This window comes from Chlorocebus sabaeus, chromosome 8, assembly GCF_047675955.1.
Source record: "Chlorocebus sabaeus isolate Y175 chromosome 8, mChlSab1.0.hap1, whole genome shotgun sequence".
In the NCBI taxonomy this organism is placed as follows: Eukaryota; Metazoa; Chordata; class Mammalia; order Primates; family Cercopithecidae; genus Chlorocebus; species Chlorocebus sabaeus.
In genome coordinates, this window is record NC_132911.1 from 62,693,361 (window position 1) to 62,719,861 (window position 26,501).

At 38.7% G+C, this 26,501-nt stretch overlaps 1 protein-coding gene across 1 annotated transcript; it reads right to left on the reverse strand.

Annotated features, from left to right (window-relative positions):
- Positions 1-14,666: 14,666 nt before the first annotated feature.
- CYP7A1 (cytochrome P450 family 7 subfamily A member 1) lies at positions 14,667-24,579 on the reverse strand. Its single transcript, XM_008000702.3, has 6 exons — positions 24,435-24,579; positions 22,646-22,886; positions 20,736-21,322; positions 19,025-19,155; positions 16,835-17,010; positions 14,667-16,269 (listed from the first exon to the last, which is right to left on the reverse strand). Exons 1-6 carry the CDS (start codon positions 24,512-24,514, stop codon positions 15,970-15,972), a joined length of 1,515 nt encoding a protein of 504 aa, XP_007998893.3. The 5' UTR covers positions 24,515-24,579; the 3' UTR covers positions 14,667-15,969.
- Positions 24,580-26,501: the final 1,922 nt, after the last annotated feature.

Genomic DNA, 26,501 nt, shown 5'->3' on the forward strand with positions numbered 1-26,501 from the left:
ATTGCATATATTTGTGGTGTACAATGTGATACATGTTTTGATATATGTATACATTGTGGAATGATTAAATCAAGCTAATTAACATATCCATCACCTTCACATCCTTCCAATTTTTGTAATGGTAATGTTTAAAATCTACTCTCTTAGCAATATTCAAGCATAGAGCGCGTTATTATTAACTATAGTAACCATGCTGTACAATAGATCTCCAAATTGTATTCCTTCCTCCTGTCTAATTAAAACTTTGTCCCCTATAACCAACATTTCCACATCTCTACCCACACCCCTAGCCCCTGGTAACCACTATTCTACTCTGTGCTTGTATGAGTTTGACTTCTTAAGGTTTCACATGTAATTGAGGTCACGCAGTATTTGGCTTTTTGTGCCTGGCTTATTTCCCTAAGCATAATGTTCTCCTGGTATATCCATATTATTTAAATAAAAGGATTAATTCTATCTTAAAGCTGAACAGTATTCCATTGTGTATGCATGTCATATGTTATTTATCCATTCATCTAAGGTTGCCTGGATGTCTTGGCCATTGTGGATAGTGCTGCAATAAACATAAGAGTGCAGATATATTTTCAACATACAGTCTTCATTTCCTTTGGATATATACTTAGAAGTGGGATTGCTGGATCATACAGTAGTTCTATTTTTAATTTTTTGAGGAATGTTCATACTGTTTTTCTATAATAACAGCATTAATTTACATTGCCACCAACAATGTACAAGGGTTCTCTTCTCTTCATACTCTCACCAACCTTTGCTAGCTTTTATCTTTTGATAATAGCCATCTTAACAGGTATGAGATGATATCACTCAATATGGTTTTGATTTGCATTTCTCTGATGATTGGTGATGTTGAGCACCCTTTCATATACCTGTTGGCCTTTTGTATGTCTTCTTTTGAGAAATATCTATTTGGGTCCTTTGCTTATTTTTTAATTGTGTTGTTTTCTTGCTATTAAGTTGCTTGAGTTCTTCATATAGTTTGTATATTAACCCTTATCATATGAATGGTTTGCAAATATTTTCTCCCTTTCCATAGATTATCTTTTCCTTTGCTGTGCAGAAGGTTTTTTAATTTAGTGCAATCCCATGTATCTATATTTAGTTTTGTTGTTTTGGGATCACATTCAAAAAAATACTTGCCAAAACCAAAGTCAAGAAGCTTTTTTTCTACTTTTTCTTCTGAATATTTTACCATTTGAGTTCTTACATTTAGTCTTCAATCCATTTTGAGTTGATTTTTGTATATGGGGTGAAATAAGTGTCCAATTCCATTTTTTCTGCATGTGGATATCCAGTTTTCCAACATCATTTATTGAAGAGACTGTCCTTTCCTCCATTGTGTGATCTTGGCACCTTTGTCAAAGACCGGTTGACTGTAGATGTGTGGACTTATTTCTGGGCTCTCTATTCTGTTCCATTGCTCTATATGTCTGTGTTTGTGCCAGTACTATATTGTTTTGGTTACTACAGATTTATAGTAGATTTTGAAATCAAGTAGTTTGATTCTTCCACTTTTGTTCTTTTGGCTCAAGACTTCTTTGGCTACTTAGGGTCTCCTGTGGTTTCATACTAATTTAAGATTGTTTTTATATTTCTATGAAAAATGTCATTAGAATCTGTAGATTCTAATGCTGAATCTGTAGATGGCTTTGAATAGTATGGCCATTTTTACAATATTATTTTTTTCAGTTCATGAACATGAAGCATTTTTCATTTATTTGTATATTCTTCAATTTCTTCCATCAATGTTTTATAATGTTCAGTGTACAGATCTTTCATCTATTTGGTTAAATTTATTTCTAAGTAACTTTTATTCTTGCAAATGGAATTGTATTCTTTATTTCTTCTTTGGATAGTTCACTGTTGGGCAAATGGGAGTTTCTATTACAGTTATCTGAGCCTTGTACACTATGTTTTCAGCTGAAACACAACACATCACACCACTTTGTGGCCTCATCTTCTATAGGGTCTCCAAGCACAGCTGTTTGTATTTGACTCTCTTGTTCCAGTCTCTAGTCCTTCCCTCTTCCCACCTCTGCTCAGAGAGGGCTCAGGAAAGGAAGAAAAGCAATGTTCCTCCCTTTCTCGCCTTAGCCATTTTGTCAGACCTAGCTGGTATACCTCAGATCTTTCTTTCCCCGGAAAGAATTCTGTCACCATCTTCACCAGAGTCAGAGGCTAAAGAGGTGAGATGTAAGTTTTAAATTGCCAACATCATTAACATATTAGTGTTGGCCTTCAGTGGTCTGGCCCCACTGAGACTCTAGATTTTCCAAAATTAATATTATGTCCTCAATGATGGCTCTGGCTTTGAAAGAAAAATCTTCCCACCCCCAAACCAACTGTTACTAAATAACATCTACCTTTCCCTTCATGTGAACAACAGCAGACGGTCTTTGGGGCTTTGCTTTGGTGCCTACTGGGAAATGCTACTCAATTTGTAATCTATCTCCTCCTCACTCAATTATTATTATTATTATTATTATTATTATTATTATTTGAGATGGGGTCTCACTCTGTTGCCCAGGCTGGAGTTCAGTGGTGCAATCTTGGCTCACTGCAGCCTCAACCTCGCAGCCCATCCTCCCACCTCAGCCTCCCGAGTAGCTGGGACTTCAGGCATGCACCACTATCCCTAGCTAATTTTTTGTATTTTTGGTAGAGACAGGGTTTCATCACGTTGGCCAGGCTGGTCTCAAACTCATGAGCTCGAGTAATCCACCTGCCTCGGCCTCCCAAAGTGCTAGGATTACAGGTGTGAGCCACCCTATCCAGCCCACTCTAGTATTTTAAAGACAGCAGCCTGCTCATTGAAAAGAAATATACACACACACACATCAGTTATTCAGTTTGAGAATTCTAAGTTCTTTATTCTTTAGTCATTAGTTTTGTGGTATAGAGCATGGGCTTTCAGGTCAGATCTCTGGGGTTCAGATGACTGGTCACAAATTATTTAACTTCTATAAGTCTCAGTTTTCTCATATGTAAAAGAGCTAACAACATTATATACTTCCTGTGGTGACTGAGAGGGTCGAATGGACACTCACGAAAGCCCTCAGTACAGTGTCTAACAGATAATAAACATGCAATAAATTTGCTATGATTACTATTATTCTCTACCAATCCAATTGGGTGGAATTAGACATCTGAAATTTCAATCTGATTTAATAAATCAAAAGGTCTGATCCAGGGAAATTTCAACAGAATTCCTATGTCATGTCCCATCACTAAGCTTTATTAATTACCACAGCTTCTAGGTGATTGATGTATCCACTGTCCTGAACACATGGGTTGAAGGACAGAGTGAAGACTTATGAAGTCTGTAAACTTCTCATGCTGCACAAGGTGAAGAAGACCTATTTTGGGAGATGTACCCTGTGCCTTATATGATGATCCTCTTTAAGAAGTTGGCGGTTTGGCTCAGAATTCTCTTGTTTTTACACTTCCCAGCCTGACAAGCGGGTCATCAGAGTGCTGTCTAAGTTCTCTTTACTGGCAGTTGCATGGTTTTCAGGTCTGTTAGGGAGGCATAGCTGTCCCCTGAAATCAATACTGAGTTGCAGAGATATGTTTACTTTGACTTTAGTCCTATTGGAATTCTGTGACCTTGGGCTAAAATAGACAGTGCTCAAATATATTATTTCTGAAGGGCAAAGTTAAGAGATTTAACCTTAGGAATAGGAATGGGGACATCAGAAATAGGACAAAGCTGCTGCTCTTCAGGCTCTTGAAGGACTTCTCAAGGTGATACTCAGTTCGTGTGTCCCCTTTTCTCTGTGCTCCATGCCATGAGAGGGGAATTCCAGTCACATTCCGTCTGGGCAGCCATTTATAATTCTGCTATTGCTGATGTTAAGCCATTTTATTTCTCATTCAGTGCCACATCTCTGTGGATAATGCACTAACAAATATATTGCCTACTGTGTAAACTACTACAGAAAGTTCTTATTTTTATGCCCATAACATTCTGAAACCCAGAGCATTGAGCAATCCCTTGTAATAAATGAAATTTCTGTACGGCTTTGTCAGTGTCATCCAGCATTTCAAAGCACTCGTTTACTCCTCATAACAACCCTCTGAGTTCAATGCTTTAGGTTCTGAGAACCTAAAGGTGAGGAGACCAAGGCATAGAGAGAGCTAAGACCATGAGGCTAGGAAGTGGAGGAGCAGAGCAGTGCATGCAGGCCTCCTGGTGCAGAGCATGGGCTCAAGCAGCCTCTGAGACGTTCCTCAGTGACCCCAGACTTGTGCTGTTCATGCCCTTGTGTGGGGACTGAGATTGTTGACTTTCAAGTCAAATACAACAAAAATACAAAAAAAAGGTATCACATCTGAGCTTAGGTTACACGCATGTGTACCTACATGAATGAGTCCAGAAGCAGATTCCTCAGCCCCCATCTGGCCTGCAGATGACTGTGGCCTTCGGAAAGAGCCTGAACCTCAGGCACCCAGCTGAGCAGGTCTGGGTTGCTGCCCACAGAAGCCATGAGTTAAAGTTCGTTGTTTTAAGCCACTACGGTTTGGGGAAATTTATGATATAGCAATAACACAACCCCTGAAATGTGCTGCTAGCTTTGTTGTTGTTGTTGTTGTTGTTATTTGTTTTAAAACAATACAAGATTTCGCAATTAGTAGTAGCATTTCTTAATAAGGCTTATAGTTAGTGAGGGGACTTAGCCCATGCCTGTGTTGATTACTGGCTCCAAGCAAGTTCTTCATTCATGTTCAAGCAGGATTATTTCTGTATCAATTTCATGATGATTAAAATTCTTTTTTTTTTTTTACTGTATCAAAGACTTTCTGAAATTCCAAACTTATTCACTACTCACTCTTATTGATTTTTTTCTCTCAGAGAATTCCTCTGGTCATGTATACCTTACTGGAATTATGTGCACAACTTCCGTTTAGTTAAGAGTGATGGTGCCACATAGTATAGGCTCTTTGAGCTTGGAATGTGTGGAAGGATCACCCAGGGGTGATCACCCCAGTCTGCCTTCCCCATCTGGTCCCTGCAGTGTTTTTTTATCTTGCTCTCTTTTATCTTTTCTTTCTTCTTCATCGTGTGTGTGTCTGTATGTGTCCACTTGCGATCTTCTCAGCATCTGACACAAATTAACATACTCTGACCAGAAATTTTTTCCTAGATTACAACAAAAAAATCAAATTCTTTTCATGTGGGTTCAGTAGTTTTTCAACATTTATCAACATAGCTTAGAAATGCTGAGGGACAATAATATGATCTTGTTTATTTTATAGAAAATTTGATCAGAAGAAACTCTTTAAAGTAACCATCAGTCAGAATACATGCCAAGGACGTATTTAATCTGTGAGTCATCACTTCTTTTCCTGAAGTCTTTGTCCCATAATCATGGAGAGTTCCATAGAATGCACCCTTGAGGATTTGCCATTCACAATTGTGACCATTCTGGAAGGTCCCCCAGTGCTCATAACATTTAGGAATTTGTGGTTTTGCCAACTGAGGTTTGTGTACATGAGTGAGGCACTCACCAAGCAGGTAGACACCTGACCATCAGCCCAACATCAGCATCTTAACAGAATTCTATAGATATGTAATACAAGCAGAATATATGTAATATGTGGCAGGCATACATTATGGGGGGTTGCATATTACAGCAGTATTTATAGATTTAGAAGGTCTGAGAAATATATCTCTAAGAGCAAAGTGGCTACTGAATCTTTTGTTTCTTCTCAAATTCCTTTGGCCTGCCTCACTTTTAGTTTGCCATCTAGAGTTGGAAATTTTTTTTCATTGTTGTTATTTGGAAATGTCTTTCCCTGTTTTTATTTTGTATAAATGCAAAGCATTACTTATATTTGTGTGTGTGTGTGTGTGGTGTGTGTACCATGCCATATATGGACAAGATTTCAGTTTTCTGCATTCTTACCCATCAGCCTTGCCACTACCCTAAAGTGACTTTAGATTCAAATGCTGACTTACCACAAATAGAGAGATGGTTACATCATTTCAGCAGAGGTAACCAAGGTGAGCACTTTGTAAGCCACTATTGACTCTAGATCATCTGCCAAAATTTCAAACACCATGAGACAGCATTGGAAGACATCCAGTGAGAGTTTTTAATTTGGAGCACTGAGCCCCAGCATGGTTTTGCAGGATTCACATGCCAAGTGAGTGATGATAAGGGCTAAAGAGTTGTGGTGTTTTTTTTTTTTTTTTTTTTTTTTTTTTTAGACAGAGTCTAGCTCTGTCACCAGGCTGGAGTGCAGTGGCAAGATCTCGGCTTACTGCAACCTCAGCCTTCTGGGTTCAAGCGATTCTCGTGCCTCGGCCTTCCAAGTAGCTGGAATTACAGGCACGTGCCACCATGCTCGGCTAATTTTTTGTGTGTTTTTAGTAGAGATGGGGTTTCACCATGCTGGCCAGGATGGTCTCGATCTCCTGACCTCGTGATCCACCTGCCTCGGCCTCCCAAAGTGCTGGGATTATAGGCATGAGCCACCACGCCTGGTCAGGCTAAAGAGTTTTGATAAGTAAAGAAAAGAGCTTAAAAGAAAATTACCCCTTGGTGTTTTGTAACTAAGCAGTCAAATAGAAGCAGCAGCCATCATGTCCTTGAAGCGGGGCCAGCCTCCAAAGAGCCATGACCCCCCCGCCCCCGAGTCTGACTGCAACAAAAGACGTCTTCACTTTCCTAGAACAGTATCACCCACCTGCCACTCAGTATCCCCTAATATCGGCAGGGCATGCTGGCTCATGCCTGTAATTCCAGCACTTTGGGAGCCTGAGGCAGGCAGATTGCTTGAGCTCAGGGGTTTTGAGACCAGCCTGGACAATATGGCAAAGTCCTGTCTATTTAAAAAATAAGAAAGATAGAAATCCCCTAATACAGAATGAAGACTTTACATTCTGCACTTAGAAGTTACACTCTAAATACTCACGCCTCAGAAGATAAAATACTTTTAATCCACCCTTTGGTATGTATGGAGTTGGAATTAGATCTTTTTAAAATGATTGGACTAGACTCTGAGTGCCTTGAGGGCAGGGAGAGGGTCTTCCCATTTCTATAAATCCCTGCTCCCAGTACTGAGCCTGGTACAGCCTGAGCACTCAGCAGCCCTCAATTCTTTCCTGAATGACAGATGGGCACTGTGAGATGAGGAAGGGAGCACCAAACACAAAACATACTTCATACTTTTGCTTTGCCTTGTTCTCAAATGTCAGAATAACATAATGTTGGACTAGACCAGCAGTCCAATGTGAGTCCTTCTGGTTGAATGAATGCTGTAGGTGCTGAGTAATTAGAATATTGTCATCAATTACCTTCTGAGGGACCTACTGCCTGCATGGAAATAGAATGTATCGAGTGAGGCTGAGATTTGTTCTGTGATCCCTAATGTTCTGCATTTGCCTACTCCAGAGGAAAACAACAGGAGTAGGGTGGGCCCTGGATATGAATACATATTTATGTTATCTTTCTTTTTTTTGTATTAGCACATCCAACACTGCCCATGTTATACCTTAGATCCCCAGAACTTGGTTTGTATAACCTTCGACCAGTATATATCCTTTGACCAATATCTCCTTGTTCTTTTAACCCCCACTCACCCCCGGCCCCCTAGTAACCATGATTCTACTCTCTGCTTCCATGAATTTGACTTTTTAAGATTCCACATACAAGTGAAATCATGCAGTATTTGTCTTTCTGCATCTGGCTTACTTCACATAGCAGTTGTCCTCTAGGTTCATCCGTATTTTCCCAAATGGCAGTATTTCTTGTTTTTGTGGCTGAGTAATATTCCATTGTATGTACATACCACATTGCCTTCTTCCATGCAGCCACCAAAGGACACTTGGGCTGTTTCCATACCTTGGCTATTGTGAATAATGCTGCAACATGGGAGTGCAGGTATCTCTTGAAGATACCACTTTCATTTCCTTTGGGAATATACTCAGAAGTGGGATTGCTGGATCATACGGTAGCTCGATTTTTGATTTTTGAGAAACTTCCATACTGTTTTTCATAACGGCTGTACTAATTTACCTTCCCACCAACAGTGTAGAAGGGTTCATTTCTCTCCACACCCTCACTGCCACCCTTCGTTGTCTCTTATCTTTTTGAAAACAGCCATTCTACCAGGGGGGAGGTGATACCTCATTGCGGTTTTGATTTGCTTTTCTCTCATTGTTGGAGCTGTTGAGCCTCTTTTCCTATGCTTCTTGGCCATTTGTATGTCTTCTTTCAAGAAAGGTCTATTCAGTCTGTGTGGGATGGCACTGGGTATTTCCAGCCCTGAAGGAAAAGTGAAACGCATGAGGATGAGAATTTAAGCTCTTTAGTCACTTTCCACACCTCCCCCTGTCGCCCTCATGTAGATACACACACACACACACCTCACACACAGGTCAGGCTGATTCAGGAACCAGCAGAAGCCCCCGGTTCCCTTCTTCCCTGCCATTGCTCAGTGGGTTCTGCTCTGTTCACTTGGCACATTAATAGTACTACAGTTTCTTTAACTTTATTCTTGCTTTTTTCCACTCTCTCTGCATGCTATAGGCTGAATTTTGTTCCTCTCAAATGTATATGTTGAAGCCCAAATTGCCAGTATCTCAGAACGGGACTGGGCCTTTAATGAGTAATTATGGTTAAATGAGGTCACAAGAGTGGGGCCCTAATCTAACAGTACCCGTGTCCTTATAAAAAGAGAAAGCGACACTCAAGATGCCTGCTCATAGAGAAAAGTCGGTGTAGGGGCACAGGGAGAAAGTTGTCATGTGCACAACAAGGACAGAGGCCTCAGGAGAAACTAAACCTGCCAGCACCTTGATCTCAGACTCTTCAGCCTCCCGAAGCCTGAGAAAATGCATGTCTGCCATAGAAGTCACCCGCTCTAGGGTCCTTTGCTACGGCAGCCCTAGCAGGCCAATACACTGGTCTTTCCCACTTCCTCAAATTCCTCTGTATGGTGCCGGCAGCCCTCTCCCCTCCACCTCCCTCCCTTAACTGGCAAAGCTGAATGAAAGGTAAATAAAAGGATAAGCTTTGAAGTTAAATGATAAATAGTCTTCTGCCTCTTGTTTTCCTCAGCTACAAAACAAGGGATTTGCTTTTACCTATAATGTGGAGACTCCATGATTCTAAATCACCTCCTGTGAAAGTGCCTCCTTTGATAATTCCTAAATGACTTCCTTCAGAATCTTATCTCCCGTCCTCTTTTAAGACATCTGTTTTCAAGATAAATTAAAACTATTTATCAGTCAAATTAAAGTATTCATATTTCAACAGTGGGTTTTCTCCCTTTCTTTACTTTTGCATTGTAAAATTATTCAAAACAGGCCGGGCGCGGTGGCTCAAGCCTGTAATCCCAGCACTTTGGGAGGCCAAGACGGGTGGATCACGAGGTCAGGAGATCGAGACCATCCTGGCTAACACGGTGAAACCCCCGTCTCTACTAAAAAATACAAGAAAAACAAACAAACAAACAAACAAAAAACTAGCCAGGCGTGGTGGTGGGCGCCTGTAGTCCCAGTTACTTGGGAGGCTGAGGCAGGAGAATGGCGTGAACCCGGGAGGCGGAGCTTGCAGTGAGCCGAGATCGCGCCACTGCACTCTAGCCTGGGCGACAGAGCGAGACTCCATCTCAAAAAAAAAAAAAAAAAAAAAAAAAAAAAAAAAAATTATTCAAAACAGAGTGACTCATGATATTACGGGTTACACTGACTTTTATTTGTTGCTCTGGGAACCTAAGTCCCATCTATAACATAATTTCTTCAATAAAATGTTTTCTGAGTCCCAAATATTCTATTCAAGAGTGAATCTTTGAAACATACTACTTATACATTAGGGACTGTTTAAACATGGTTGAATTGAAAGAAGTCATACATCCTGACACTATTTCTTTGGAAATAAGCTTTCATTATTATGAGATAAGCTACTTGGCCTAATTATAACAAAAGGAGAAATCAAACAGGTGACCAGCATTATGGAGCCGTCCCCCAACCCCAGAAAACTGTACAATGAATGGGTTTCTTCATTGTGCTGCAAAGCAAAGGCCTGACTGGAACCAGAAGCAGGCTTAGACCTTCAGAAGGCTGAACATTTCTAAAACTTACTTAATAAAGAATAGAAAATAAATAGGAGATTCAGTACATTAATGACTGGATTGAGGGTCAAAGAAGACCCTGTCTGCTTCCCCCCGGGCCTTTGCCCCATGCCAGACTAGTGACTGTGCCAACAGGGCCCACCTCTCTGTGTCTCTGAGCCCGGTCAGGAACCTGCTCAGCTGCCCACAGAGCTGATGCCTTCTCCACCTCCACTTTGTTTCAGCAAATAGTAAACCTGCCTTGTCACGCAGCGTGGGCCTGAGCACCGGCCAGCTGTGTTCTCAATTCTGTGTGTAACTCTTTCCCAATATTTCAATAGAGTGAGAGATCAATACAGAGAAGCAAAAAGTCCTGCTAGTAAAGCAACCAAAATGCTTGCAACTCACTAGAGCTCAGGCTAAGAAGAAAAACAGAGACCCCAAAGTGCCCAACGCCTCCGCACAAATAACACTCTCATACCATCACCGTCTTCAACTGTTTGAGCTCCCGCTATGTTTAACGCGTCAATTGGAAGCTTTGGTGGTCTACGCAGTTGAATAAATTATGATTGCCCTCCTTGGGGAACTGCCATTCCCTGGAATCACTCCAAAGAAGCGATGAAGTAAATTTCTTACAGCCAAGTTTCTGAGAAACTGCTGACTGTTTGATTGCTACGTGTCTGTGGCGAAAGCACTCCCAGGGACACCTGATCTCGCTCCAATACCTCCCCATGGCCCTGGCACATGTTACCTGGAGCACCAAATGTTTCACCGAGATGATATCCCTGTGTCCCTTCATCTGCCCCCTAACCATCTTCTCACCAACACACTCCAAGAAAAACTGTGAGGAAAAGTATCTTCCTGTACATTTTTCCTACATGCACAGATTTTTTTGTTTTAAAATAACAATTTCTGTTTCCAGTGGAGTTTGTTTTACATTGTTTCTTGCCAGAATATAAAAGAAAAAAAGGTTCCATTTTGAAGTCTTGTTGGTGATAGTGGGGAAGAAGACGATCAGTATCCCATCAACTCCCTCGTCTTCCCCCCATTCCTTGCTCTTCTCCAAAGAATTAGAGGAGCCAGAGATAAAACTTAAATTGGAAACTTGAAAGGAAATTAAACATGAAAGCCTTAACTGAAATTACTTTTCAAACCATCTTTCTGAGTAAAGGCAAATGTGGCAAAGTATTAGGATGAATCTAGGTGAAAGTGATGGCTATTCACTCTATTCTTTAACTGTTTTTCATGGATTGAAATTCTGCAAAATAGCAAATGGGAAGGTGATCAGCCCTCCTCATGTCACCCCTCACTTCTCTCATGAATTCTCTCACACAAGTTCTTGTAATTCTTGAAACTGTCATTCATTTAATCCATGAGAACTTGCTCCAGAACTGTTAAGTGTTGAATCCATATTCTAATTAACTTTGCCACCAATGGCTGCATAACTTTCAATGAGAAATTGGTTCTTCAAAATGGAGTTGAGGCTACCAAAGATTGTGGGTGCACATTATTTTCAATAAAAGTGAGGAGTTTTCATACAGTCATGTGAAAGTGTATGAATATTTTTATTTTTTACTTTTTATTATCATTTTTATTTTTATTTTTTTTGAGACAAGGTCTTGTTTTGTCACCCAGGCTGGAGTGCAGTGGTATGATCTCGGCTCACTGCAACCTCTGCCTCCCAGGTTCAAGAGATTCTCCTGCCTCAGCCTCTCAAGTGGCTGGGATCACAGGCATGCACCACCACGCCTGGCTAATATTTGCATTTTTAGTAGAGACAGGGTTTTGCCATGTTGGCCAGGCTGGTCTCGAACTCCTGACCTCAGGTGATCCACACGCTTCGGCCTCCAAAGTGCTGGGGTTACAGGCGTGAGTCACCGCGCCCAGTTAGTTTTTTTATTTTTAATTGATTAATTTTATTTATTCATTTTTTTTTTTCATATGTAGCTTTATAGATGAAGAAACAGACTTTGTGGAGTCTGTGAAACCTATGCCTGTATTTAGAAAGTCGGTCCTTAACATATGCGTTAGTTCAGAGGATACAGCCTTTCATGTGCAGACAGGAGGTTTCTAGATTGGGGCCTGCCTTACAATTTGCTGTGCAACCCTTTAAACAAAAGTCACCTCTGTTTCACCAAATATCAGTTTCTAACTAAAATGAGGACTTAGACTAGAGGACTTTAAATAGCTGTGAACAGTCTGTGAAGCATCAGTGCTGCTGTCTTGACCTCATTTCATAGGCCCGAGCCTCTGCATTGGTATCAACGAAGGTGGTATGGAGATGATGCTGGTGAAAAGCTGTATTCCATTATCCACGTATAAAACCAAGGCTAAAACCTTAAGCCCATTGCCTCAAAAATGTATAACACTGAGCCTAAGAGAAACGACATGAGATGACACAATTAACTCCAAGCAGTTGGTGAGATGAAGAGACACTGTCCTACGTGAAGGTGAGCACAGCGTAATGTTGTATTTGATAATATTGTGGCTCTTCGCGGGCTCTCAGCTAGAGTCCTCGGCCTCCTTCCTGACCTTCCTAGGCCTGGCAGCTACAGCGCCCCGCCCTCTGACCAAGTGACCCTCCCAAACAGTGGGGATTTAGAGACAGAAGTGACATCATGGATTTTCTTTACTGTGGTGTATCTTTTCAATGACCTGAGTCAAGACAGTCTGTCACCTGGACTTGCCACAAAGGGGAGAGTGCTGGCTCTGGAGTTGGAGCAACCTGGATTCCAATACTCCCAGCCCTTGCACCTGTCAGCATTGTGACCTTGGGCCAGTGACTTAACCTTTCTGGAGTTCTGCCTTTCTCTTCTGTAATATAGAGGTAATAGTAACACAAACCTCAAAGGACTCCTGAGGATATGATGGGATGACGCATGGCATGTGGAGTAGTGACCTGGCCCTGGCCCATGGGAATCTGAATAGATTTAACCATGAACATCTCTCCTCCTAGGTCTATTTGATCTTACAATAGGTTATTGTAATGCCTTTTAGGTGCTTTTTAAAATACAAATATCTTTCCTAAATGAAATGGTTTCATCTCCAATAAAGGTAATAACTTAACGTTGTCTGAGATAAAGTTATATCTATAGCTTTGTTTATTTATTTATTTTGAGTTGGAGTTTCACTCTTGTTGCCCAGGTTGGAGTGCAGTGACGTGATCTCAGCTCACTGCAGCCTCCACCTCCCGGGTTCAAGCCACTCTCCTGCCTCAGCCTCCCGAGTAGCAGGGATTACAGGCAAGCGCCGCCACGCCTGGCTAATTTTCTTTTTTTTTTTTTTTTAGTAGAGATGGGGTTTCTCCATGTTGGTCAGGCTGGTCTCGAACTATCGACCTCAGGTGATCCGCCCGCCTCGGCCTCCCAAAGTGTTGGGATTACAGACATGAGCCACCATGCCTGGCCATCCATGGCTTTTTAAATGTATTCTCCTCACATACTTTTTTCAAAAAAGACAAAATACTTCATATACCAATGCATGTATACATTCTTTAAAGTTAATAAAATTATAGTACAAAGTAGCCTTTGGGATTGCTATACAACAGGGATTGGCAAACATTTTCTGTAAAGAACTAGACTTTAAATATATCAGGCTTTGTGGCCACATGGTCTCTGTTGCAACTGCTCAGCTCCACAGTGGCACCGCAACAGCAGGCGTGGACAAGAATGAAAACAATGGGCAGGCTGCGTCCCTCCCAATAAAACTTGACTGATGGGTGTGGAAGTCCAAATTTCACATACTTCTCACATGTCAGAAAAGATTCGTATTCTTTTGATTTTTTGTCTAACCATTTAAAAATGTAAAAACCATTCTCAACTTTCAGGCTATACAAAAACGGAGGCAGGGAGCCTCTGGTCCATGTGCTATCAGTTGCCAACCCTTGCTCTACAAGAACAAAGACATGGAAAAATGTGGGATGCATTTAAGAAGTCATAAAATCTATTAGGAAACCACATTAGAAATTTGGTTTATAACTGTTCACTATAAAATAGATTTTTGTTAATCTTGAACCACATCTAAATGACTTTAATTTTCTTAATATAAAAGATAACCTACTTAAGGGATAAATCTATAGTAATATTAAATAGCAAGATGAAAACTTCTAATAAATTTTATGTAGTATGAGGGAGATTTTTGAGTAAATTATTACATTGAATATTTTTGCAATATTTTGAATATATGAGTATTTTGAATGAATCCTGAATAAAACTGTTGTTGTTTAGCTTATAAGTGGGTGAATGTTTTAAACACTCTGAATAATTCAAAATTTAAAACACATAGATTCGGCCAGGTGCAGTGACTTGTGCCTGTAATCCCAGCACTTTGGGAGACTGAGGTGGGCAGATCCCCTGAGGTCAGGAGTTTGAGACCATCCTGGCCAACATGGTGAAACTCCGTCTCTACTAAGAATATAAAAATTAGCCAGGCATGGGGGCACATGCCTGTAGTCCCAGCTACTCAGGAGGCTGAGGCATGAGAATCGCTTGAACTGAGGAGGCGGCAGTTACAGTGAGCTGAGATCACACCACTGCACTCCAGCCTTGGTGACAGGGTGAGACTCTGTCTCTAAATAAATAAATAAATAAATACACATAGATTCATACTTTTATTTCTGAAAGATGAATCATTTCAAAATTATGAAATGTTAGAATACTTTCTTAATATTTGTAAAATAAGCAAAAAGGTAAATATAATTTACATATAAATACTACACAGAAATATCAATTGACATATAGCTGATAACTCATACTTAAAATATATTATCAAAGCATTGTTGTACACAGCATTTAAACTCTCAGGCCACCTTAGTTTTTTTCATCTGCAAGTCATTTAGCGATAAAAAGCATTTAAATAAAACATAATGTCAAGCCGTACTTAATACACTCCGCATGTTTCATAACCAAAGCTTTCAAACGGCTATTTCCATCTGGTTTTAACTTTAAAACAGATAAAGCTACATTTGTTCAGTGATAGTGTGTATTTAACAATAACAGAAAAACTGCCTTTTTTAATCTCTGAAAAAAACTCTTCTCATTAATACGAAATGAAATAAAAATATAGAGAAGATAGTTAAAGCTGGACATAGAGTTTTCAGCAACAATAAGTTAAAACATAAAGGGAAAATATTAAAACCACCTTTAGTGTTTTTGGGAAATCAAAATAATCATCTTTAAAGCTCTGAATTTTGGATATAGAAAAAGTTGAAAAGTGTTTCCTTTTTATTAAAAGACATAACTAATCATAATCATTTGAAATATCTTTTATGATATATGATTACACCTGAAGAACTCCAACATCTAGTAAAAAAATAATGCAGTTTCACTAGAACGTGAATTTGAACATGTTTCATAATTGTTGGGCAGTTTTATAAAAATAAAGCAGTTTCCTTAGGAAAAAACAATCTGCCAATTAGAATACGTATCTTTTCTTTAGAGACGGGGTCTCACTAAGCTGTCCAGGCTGGTCTTGAACTCCTGGGCTCAAGCCATCCTCCTCCTTTGGCCTCTCGAGTAGCTAAGACTACAGGTGCCTGCTACAACACCTGGCTGGAATGTGTATCTTCATTTTGAAAAAAAAAAAAAAAAAAAAAGGTGTTTTCCTCCGAAAATAATAAACTTCAACCCCTGGCTATATGAACATTCATGGACTCATACAGATGAAAACAAATTATCGTGCTCCTAGAAACTAGTTCTTTTCACTAGCACAGTCTGCGATACCATCTGGAAACTGTCACCAAAATATTAAGATTCACAAGCAAGCATTGGTGAACAACATTGGACCTGGTGAATCATTTCTACCACCACTAAATGCATTTATCCAAAGGGACTGTGTGGTGATGGTGTTCTGCAGTCCTGTAATATCATCTAGTGTCCTCTTATTTCAGCCACGTATTCACAAATGCTTGAATTTATATTTAAACTCAATGTCATACAATGGCGGCAAAATGCCCAAGCCTGCCCGGGACTGGTCCAAAGGCGGACATTTAGTTTGGCCCTCTACAAGCTCCAGTTCAAAATAAGAAAGCATCAAAACCAAAAATTGCTTGATTTCGTGGATAGCAAACACTCTTCCAGGGCATATTGTAGCTCCTGATCCAAAGGGCATGTAGTAATACTTTAACTTGAGTCCATTACAGTAGAAGGTAGTCTTTGTCTTCCCGTTTTCATCAAGATACCTATCATATTTAAAAGTCTGCAATAAAAATACAAAGAAAACAGCCTTTAAGCTAGTTTTAAAGAAATTTATCTCTTTCTCAACCTGGAAGCTCCAAAGAGTAATTTTCTTTTTAAATCTACTCCATTAGTGATTTAGCAAATACTCCACATTGAATCAGAAAGTAATAAGCTTAACAAGCTAAGGAAGCCTTCTGACACCTCTTATCGTGCTTGAACGATTAGTTCCTTAGTCAGGCAGAGCTAGAGAGAGAAGTGTTTCCAGAAGAAACTGGAAGAATCAATATATTAGCCTCCAATTTCCTGGATTTGGGAGGAGGTGTTTTTAAGAAAAAAAAAAAAAGTGGCAGATTTATTATCATGACTGCAAACATAATCTAGCAAAGACTGTGTGATGACAAATACCTGGACTAAAAATTAAAAATTCAGACCACTATCTAAATTTTCCAAAATATATGAATATTTAACACGATTAAGGGGACAATCCCTACGACTACAATGATAAAATCAATTCTACCATTCCTCTTTATTTAGATCTAGGTAGCTATCACCTGGATATTGAACTTCAATGAGCAGGCACTTACCAAAGGGTCTGGGTAGATTTCTGGATCTAAGTGCATTAACTGTGGGTAAAGAGCTATGATGTCATCTTTTCGGATGTTGTAGGAACCGTCCTCAAGGTGCAAAGTGAAATCCTCCTTAGCTGTCCGAATGTTGAGGGAGGCACTGGAGAGCCTCAGTGATTCCTTGATTATGCTTTCTAAATATTTTAAAAGCAAAAAAGGTAAAAAATGAAAGAAGGAAGGGAGGAAGGAAGAGAAGAACAAAGCAAGTGTTTGAAGGCCATATGATATAAAGTCTGAACTACAGACAGCCTGGCAGTGCATAACACAAAGGGACTGTGTGGTGACGGTGTTCTGTAGTCCTGTAACATGAACAGGGTATGGGAAGCTGATCAGATAAACATTTCCCAAACTTTCTTTCTGTTACCACAATGCTGTTATCAATGATTCAATTGTGTCTGAATTTTTTTATTTTTGTTTTTGTTTTTAGCCAGGGTCTCATTCTCTTGCTCAGGCTGCAGTGCAGTGGCATGATCGTGGCTCACCACAGCCTCAACCTCCCAGGCTCAAGTGATCCTCTCACCTCAACCTCCCAAGCAGCTGCAACTATAGGCGTCTGCCACCATACCCAGCTAATTTTCTTCTTTTTATTGTTTGTAGAGACAGGGTTTTGCTGTGTTGCCAGGCTGCTCTTGAGCTCCTAGGCTTAAGCGATGCGCCCACCTCAGCCTCCAAAAGTGCTTTGATTACAGGTGTGAGTCACCATGCCCAGCCTGAATGTATTTTTAAATCGGATCCTCTGAGTTAATAACAATCTTTTGATTAAGAGATAATCATCTTGGTCATAATTGGGAAACAAAATTCCATCATTTTATAGGAGAGTAATCATCTAATAAAACTGGAAAAATCAGTAATACATTTTTATATAAATTATTCAAAGTTTATCACTTCTGAGATTTAATATGCTGAGGACTTCTGAAACTGAATATACTGATAACACTGATATATACATATGTTTTTTCTAGGTGTTTACTGCAGCTTCAGTTCAACATTTACAAGAACCTATTTTTATCCATATACTATGTGATGTTGTGTGGCGATCCCTGCTGCCTAGTAAAGGCATAAAGGGACAAAAAGAACCAACCTGAAAATGGCTGAAATATAGAGAGCTCATGAGAGGTCCAGCCTGACCTTTCAGACTTATCCTTTAACTGTCATGTTTTAGGGTGCTCATCACATGATTGTGTATAAAATCCCAGAATGTTAACATTTTATTTTACAGATAAGAAAAGGAAGTCCCCCAAAAGAGAACTGACATGTCCAAAGTCTTCCAAGTCAGACCCAACAAGGAACCTAAGCTTCTTGCCTCCTTAAATAAAATAACCAAAAAAAGAAAACTTTCTTACTATAAACATATCATATTGTTGGCCGGGTGCAATGGCTCATGCCTGTAATCCCAGCACTTCAGGAGGCCGAGGCAGGCAGATCACTTGAGGTCAGGAGTTCGAGACCAGTCTGGACAACATGGTGAAACCCCGTCTCTACTAAAAATACAAAAATTAGCCAGGGGTGGTGGCGTGCACCTGTAATCCTAGCTACTTGGGAGGCCGAGGCAGGAGAATGGTTTGAACCTAGGAGGCAGAGGTTGTAGAGAGCCAAGATCATACCATTGCACTCCAGCCTGGGCAACAGAACGAGACTTTGTCTAAAACAAAAAAAAATTAAATTAAAAATATCATATTGTTATATTTCTATAAAATATAGAAAAGCAGAACAAAGAAAAATCAAAGAAGCTTCAAATCCATCACTCAATCCATGCAGGTAACTGTGGTTTCTTAGTGGTTCTTTTCCCTCCTTTATTTTATGAAAATGACTAATATACTTCCATTAACCATCAGATTAGCGGTAAGAGGAATAAGAGAAACATGTGTGGCAGTGCAGGGTGGTAGCTGAGAGAACAGCATCCCACATAATGATGTATTTGATTCTACCCTGGTTGCAGCTTAGTCTCTAGGTGTCAGTTTCCTCACTTGGTACAAATAAATAGTAAAAGTCCCAAGTCACAGGATTGTTGTGAAGATTAACCAAGAAAACTCATATGAAATACTTAGCTTAATGCCTAGAATTCAGTAAGTATGTAATTTATGTTGGTCATTATTGTTAAAGTAGTAGGACATAGAAAATGAAACGCAACATAACAAGTATACCCACCTAATACTGGCAGGTCATTCAGTTGTGTTTGACTCAAACAAATGGGATTGCCTTCCAAGCTGACTTTTTGACCAGCATTCTCTAATGTTCTTTTCACTTCTTCAGTAGCTGCTTTCATTGCTTCCGGGTTCCTATTAAAAGTTAAGAGAAAAAATGTATGTACAGAAAATAAACTTTTTCCATACTTTGAGATCTGCAAACAAATAGGCCTTTCCCCCTCCTTTTAACTAGATGGTGAAGATATCAGGGGAGAAGAGAAAGGGATAGTCCTGTTTGCGTTTACTACATTTGTGATTGCATTTTATGTCCTTGCATATTAGTAAGAATCCAGTACTTTGGGAGGCCAAGGCGAGCGGATCATGAAGTCAGGAGTTTGAGACCAGCCTGGCCAATATGGTGAAACCCTGTCTCTACTAAAAATACAAAAATTAGCTAGGCATGGCAGTGGGATCCTGTAATCCCAGCTACTTGGGAGGCTGAGGCAGGAGAATTGCTTGAACCCGGGAGGTGGAGGTTGCAGTGAGCCCAGATTGCACCACTGCACTCCAGCCTCAGTGACAGAGCAAGACTCCGTCTCAAAAAAAAAAAAAGAATAATAAAAAAAGGGGGCCTTGCTACATAAAAGTTAAACTTTGGTCAGGGCTTTTATAAACAAGTGTTTCTAATAAGGATTAGATATGGCTAGGGAGCTACATAACAAAACTACAGTAAGTTGAGTCTCAAAATGTTTGACTGATAAGTATTTGTGAAACTATCATAAAATATGGCTACAATTTCCTTTACGATGTTAAATTGATGTTGTATGCCTGCTGTAAATATGTGAATTTATTCTGGATATGCTTTCTCAAGTAATAACTTTGGAAGATAGTCAACATTTGTGACAAATTAGTAATAAGTTCTCACATCTGAAATTAAGTTTTAAAATATTTTATAAGACCTAAAGTCACCAGCTATCAATAGAAATTTGGCATTCTCAATCCTATGGAGTAGCAATTTTGTGTCTACATGATACTAAATATCTAATTTAATTGGAATAATTCAATAATAGACCATTCTAATTTCAAATTCCCAAAAGATTAACACTTTGAAGAGAAATCACATTATGTAAAACATATGTTATTACAGTTTTTTTTTCCTGTTACATACAGTTTTAAAAAGCAAAACCTAGCTAAGTCTCTTATCAATAAAAATTGATTATGATTGATTCATAGCTCTCATACTTGGTCAAAAACAGAACAGCAATTCCTAATTGAGTGAAAACAAACTGTGAATGAACAAATAAATAAGGCATAGTCACTGCCCTGATTAAATCTGTAATCACTTAAATACATTTTTATGATTATGAAAACTGCATTTATGGACTTAAGTTGGTGTCGTGAAGAATAGTATGGGGTTAAGAGTGAGGGCTCTGGACCAGGCAGCCTGAAATGACCCCAACACGAGCATATACAAGCTCTGTGACTTGGGGTGACATCTCTTTCTCTGGGACTGCCTTTGTTTCTATAAAACACTTTTACCAGTCATAGCTGCCTATGTTTTTGTGAGGACCGAATGAACTCAAACATGTTAAACACTAACACGCGTTAGTGCTACGTTCTTGACTGATGGCACGAGAAAGTACTACGAGGCTTTTTTTCTTAAAGTTAAAATGGTTTAATTTCTACGTTCTACTAAAATTTAAAAAAAAAGAAATGGATATGGTGTTAGTCACCTAATCATTTGAAATAAACTCCAGAAAGTCGCTGGAATGGTGTTTGCTTGCGATGCCCAGAGGACCACGAGGTGCGTCTTGGCCTTCTCCAGGTCATCAAAGGTGGACAAAGTGTCATTGAGAAACATGCGCAGTCTGATCAGTTCTGAAACGCTTTCCCTCTTTTGGAGGTTCTCGTGCCTCAAGCTCTCTGCCAGTTTCTCCCGGGCACTGTGCGCAGTCCTGAACATGTGAATGGGGAGGCCTGCTACCAGGGCTGGAAAGACTTTGTCGAATTGCTTGAAGTTGTCAAGGTTGTTTAGAATATGTGCTTTCTGTGTGTCTTGCCTTGTAAGATCCCTGCCAAAGATAGTTAAATACCCAGCTTCAAACATCACTCGGTAGCAGAAAGAATACATCCCTTCTGTCACCCAGGCAGCGGTCTTTGAGTTAGAGAAGACTGGAGGTCTCATGATACGTTGGAGGTTTTCCATCATGCTTTCCGTGAGGGAATTCAAGGCATTGCCCTGCAGGGTTTTGATGAAAGTGTTGTTTATGTTTTCAGTGGTATTTCCATCCCTCGGGTCAATGCTTCTGTGCCCAAATGCCTGACAGCAAATAAAACATGCAGAAAAAGAAATTAAACCTGACCTAGTCATAGTAAATGACTGAAAAACAGATTAGATACTTTCATAGTTCCTTACTTCTTAAAAACAGGAAATTGGCTTTCCCTTGTACAATTTCATAGCACTTTACAAATAAATGGCCAAATTGTACCTTTCCTGTAAAGCCAAGTTCAATGGCACTCCCCTGGATCGCTCAAGTCATCTATGTCTTATCTCTTATGCTACTGCACTTATTTACACCTATTGCACATAAACTTATTGACAATGTTTTAAAATCATTAGTTATCTTTTATATTATTTGTAGATTTCCTTTTCTTTTAGAGATGGGGTCTCACATTGTCACCCAGGCTGGAGTGAAGTGACACAATTATAGCTCACTGCAGCCTCAAACTCCTGGGCTCAAGCGATCCTCCTCCCTCAGCCTCTCAAGTTGCAGAGACTACAAGTGTGTTCCATTGTGTGCAGCTGTAGATGTATTTTTTTTTTTTATTTTTTTATTTTTTTATTTTTTTTTTTTTGAGACGGAGTCTCACTCTGTCCCCCAGGCTGGAGTGCAGTGGCCGGATCTCAGCTCACTGCAAGCTCCGCCTCCCGGGTTCACGCCATTCTCCTGGCTCAGCCTCCCGAGTAGCTGGGACTACAGGCGCCCGCCACCTCGCCCGGCTAGTTTTTTGTATTTTTTAGTAGAGACGAGGTTTCACCATGTTAGCCAGGATGGTCTTGATCTTGTGAGCTCGTGATCCGCCCGTCTCTGTAGATGTATTTTAACCAAACTTTAAGCTATTTAGTCACAAAGACCAAAGCTAATAGTTATTTGCAGTAAGTAGTTACTAGTTTTTTTTTTTTCTTAGCAACAGAGCTTCTTTTATTACATCTAAATGATGTTAAAATATCTTGCCAATTCCTTAACAAAATGAAACACTGTGTGGCACAAGTGTGGCAAGACAACTGTTGAATGTTAGGTTTCCATCACTTGCACTCTTTCATAGACACTGCTGATGTGATGAATTTTTCTCTCTCTTATTCATACAGTGCCACCTGTCTCAGTAGAGCATTTAGTGTAAATTTCACCCTCATTAACTTGTTAACAAATGACACATGTATACCTATTTTGACTTTCTAAATGATTGTTACTACGAAGCTATGTATAATTTAATTTATTTATGTTCCTAAGAATCTCCACATAAGGATAACTCTCTTCAACACCTTTATCGTAAAATCTAAGTACATCAAAATTTCTAAATAGACCAGCACATAAAAAGGTAGAAGACAAACAGAATGGTATATAAATGTAAAACTGCTTACCTTCGCAGAAGTAGCAAAGTGAAATTTTTTCCAATCAAAGTATTTTCCATGGCACAACACCTTATGGTATGACAAGGGATTTGTGATGAAATGGACATATTTTCCCATTAGTTTGCAGGTAAAAACATGACCATGTTTCCTTTGATTTGCTCTGAGGAACTCCAGAGGATTGGCACCAAATTGCAGCGCACAACCCAGGTATGGAATCAACCCATTCTCTAGAGGTGGTTCACCCGTTTGCCTGTCAGAAACAAATGTATGATAGACATGGATGATTACATATTTGGGTTTTTACTTACATCAGGTTTAAAAATTCTTCCCGCTGACTTCAAACTTTAAAACCCTATAGTTTATAGATATTTCTTTTGTTGGATGGGCTCCGCTCTTTTACTACGAAAATAGGTTATATTAACCTAGTAACATGATATGTTGGTGGAAAGGATTACTACATCTATCCATTTATGCATGCATCCATATGTACATTCAACAAGCACCCGTCTACTGTGTGCTCGTCACTTTTCCCTATGATTCAGGCGAAAGGATTTACAAGGCCAACGAGATTCTTGCTGTCAGTGCAGAAACAAAACTACATCTAGTGTTTATAATTTTGCTAAGTATCATTTTTCTAAATATCTCAAAATGTTTCTTTTGATTATTTTCTTTAAAGACATAGATCACTGAATAAGAGAGGATTTCAGAACTGAGATTTTCAAAATCTTCCTAGTTTAAAGATATTATTATTCTGTAAGGATGGTTTCAGAGAAGAAGAATCTCATGTGAGAAATTACCTTATTATAAAATGAAATTGAGTGAGATAAACACTGACAGAATCATCTATTGTAATTCAGTGCTCCTTTAAAATGTTTCTATTAGAAAATGTAAACTTATTTTCCAACATAAACTTCTGTACCTCTTGATAGAATAATACAGTATAAAGTAATAACTTTTCTTTTCTTAGTTTGAAGATAAGTAGTTTAATTAAAAGTAAAAACTATCAGGCCTGAAAGAAACTGCAAAAGGCAGAAAACACATAGCAATCTACAAAGTTGAAATATGCTCAGGGTGATTTTCTCTTTTTGAGATTGACATAGCAGAGAATATCTACACGCCTCCCCACAATTACTCCTTGAGCCAATTAGAAGTTAAATAAACTATGGTTCTGGATCTGACTGTATTTGTTTTTCTTGCATTCTTGAACCAGTTGTAAATAAATGAAATCAATGTCACATACACTCAGCAGACTTTCCCAATTCACCATAGTTGATTAACATTGATTTAAAAACAGTAATAGAATGATCAGCTCAGGTCTATGCTCTAGTCCAGGCTTAGGCTGAGTCTATATGATGCACAAGAATGAGCTTAAAAGAGAACATTTATTTAATAAAAGTATCTATTGAAGCCATGTGAGAGAAAGCAATCCTTTCCACGTAGATTCCCACTTGCTACTTGTATCCTTACTAATTTGGGCTTCCTCTTTAGATATACATATAAATGTACATAGAGACCTTATAAAATTTCTGTCAGTTATGTTTAACACCAATATACATTTATACATTACCATTGGTATATGCCAATACTAAAAAAGGAAGTCGTCATCATATATTTTGTTAGATATAGTAAAAAAGATATTACTTTAAAAATTCAAATCAAAATTTTCATTAAAAAAATAAGGAAGATAATGCTAATATGTGTAAGTATAGAAAACCAAATTTACTGTATAACAATGAAGGTAAAAAAAAACATTAAATGGATGAATTAAAGAGCAATTTAAAGATAAAACATTCCTTACCTTCTCCTTATTCCAAGAATAAGCCATAGACAACAGCATGCTGCTATAGCAATCCCCCAAATCAAAGATATGGTCATCATTTTGCAAATCTAGGCCAAAATCTCTGAGGAAGAAAATCTCTGATTAGAAAGGCAAAGATGTCACTGAAAAGAGACTCAAGCTAGGTTTTTTATATACATAGTACCCAGATCCATTAACTTGAGCTTGTTGACCAAAGCAAACAATTAGCCATTTGTTCATTCTATTAGAAAAAAAAAGTGGTAACAACTGGCCTTGAACTAAGTCCACAGGTGTCAGAAGTGGTTCCAAAGCAATCAGAGACCTGCAATACTTGATAAGTTGAAGGTCTCTCAAATATATGTTGACTTAACATTCGGACCTGGGGACAGCAGCTAATATTATGAGTTTGGTATGTGTAAAAAGAACAAATAAACCTGTTTAAGATGGGCATAGCTAATAAATACGTAAAATATAATAAAGAAAAATAAGAATGAGTTATTCATCAAGCTTATAATTTGGTCTTGTTAACTTTTAAAGAAGAATTAATTTAGGTGCTTTGCCAGAGAGATGGTGATCAAGTTCGGAGGAAAGACACTGGGAAAAACATTTCTGTTGCTTCGTGTTCAGTGTTTTTATAAAATCATAGATATTTTACTACATATAGTAACATGTTACTTACCTAACATCCTCAAGAGAGTATTCTACATAAGTGCATCCTCTTGATAAATATAGCTTATTGGAAGCATCAAAATTTTATCTATCATTCTTGTAATTAAAATTTTTATCAGTTTTTCTAATTATTAAAGTAATAAATTTCATTTCAAGTAAGTTAAGACTAACTAAAACATATCTTGGTGGAAAGTGAACATCTATTAATAATTTACCTACTACGCTACTTCTCTACTCAGAAGTAACCACTATTAACTGTTTGGCATATGTTCTTCCAAACTTTATTTCTGTGTACACAAAAATATTAGTTGAACATTTATTACATGCCAAGAACTCTTCAAAAGTATTCTAGTTACAGGCATTAACAAGATAGGCAGGTTTCCTAATCTAATGGAGACTCTATTCCAATGGAGAAAGGAGTAATAAAATACATGTTATGAAAAAAATAAAACATGGTATAGAAAGCTGGGGGGAATGAGGACAACTTTAGATATGATGATCAAAGATGGGCTCTCTGAAGATGTGACATTTGAGATCTGAATGACAAGAAGAGACTGCTCATGTGAATATCAGAAGGAAGGATATTCCAGGAAGAGGAAGCAGCAAATGCAATGTCCTGAGTCAAGGATCAATGTGCTGAGTCTAAGAACCAAAAAGAAGGGAGTATCCTACTGAAGCAGAGTGAATGCAAGTTCACAGTTAAGACAAAAGACAAGAAGGTAGGCAAGAGTATTGTGTGTGTATATATGTACACATACCCACACAAGTATATATATATACACGTACACACAGTATTCTCTCTATATATTTATACATGTGTATATACATATGTATAAATAATTTTGAATATGTGCTTCATCTTCCATTGGATAAATGTACTATAATTTATTTAACTGATTTCCTATTGATGGATATGTGGGTTGTTTCCAGTTTTGGCTATAGACTCCATAGGTTTATTTCTTGGTTTTTTTGTGTTTACCTGTTTAAACAGAGATCACACATTTTGTCTGTGTAATTTATCACCATAATTATTTATATCAATCATTGTAGAGCAGTACATAGATTTTTCTTAGAATCTAGGTTTTTGGGGGGCTTTGTGCATATTATTTAGACAGATGGATTTTTAAAAACTTAAAACATCTTTTAAAAATATCGCTTATAAAAAAAGCTGACCTTATACATGGCCAGTCACAGCAAGGTATCCCAGTCAGATAAAATGCCAGTCTAATATCCAAATAATACAGCCCTTTAGAGACACTTCTCAGACAAATGAAGGACAAGCAAACATACCAAAATGGAAAGGAAGTCAGGTATGGTAGTGTGACATGGTTTGGCTGTGTCCTCATCCAAATCTCATCTTGAATTCTCACGTGTTGTGGGAGGAACCTGGTAGGAGGT

Excerpts from the sequence above, each read along its gene's own strand:
- CYP7A1 (XM_008000702.3), bottom strand. The coding sequence starts at position 24,514 with ATGATGACCATATCTTTGATTTGGGGGATTGCTATAGCAGCATGCTGT. Across the intron at positions 22,887-24,434 it reads ATTCTTGGAATAAGGAGAAG|GCAAACGGGTGAACCACCTC; the intron begins GTAAGGAATGTT and ends TGTTTCTGACAG. Across the intron at positions 21,323-22,645 it reads ACTTTGCTACTTCTGCGAAG|GCATTTGGGCACAGAAGCAT; the intron begins GTAAGCAGTTTT and ends ATTTGCTGTCAG.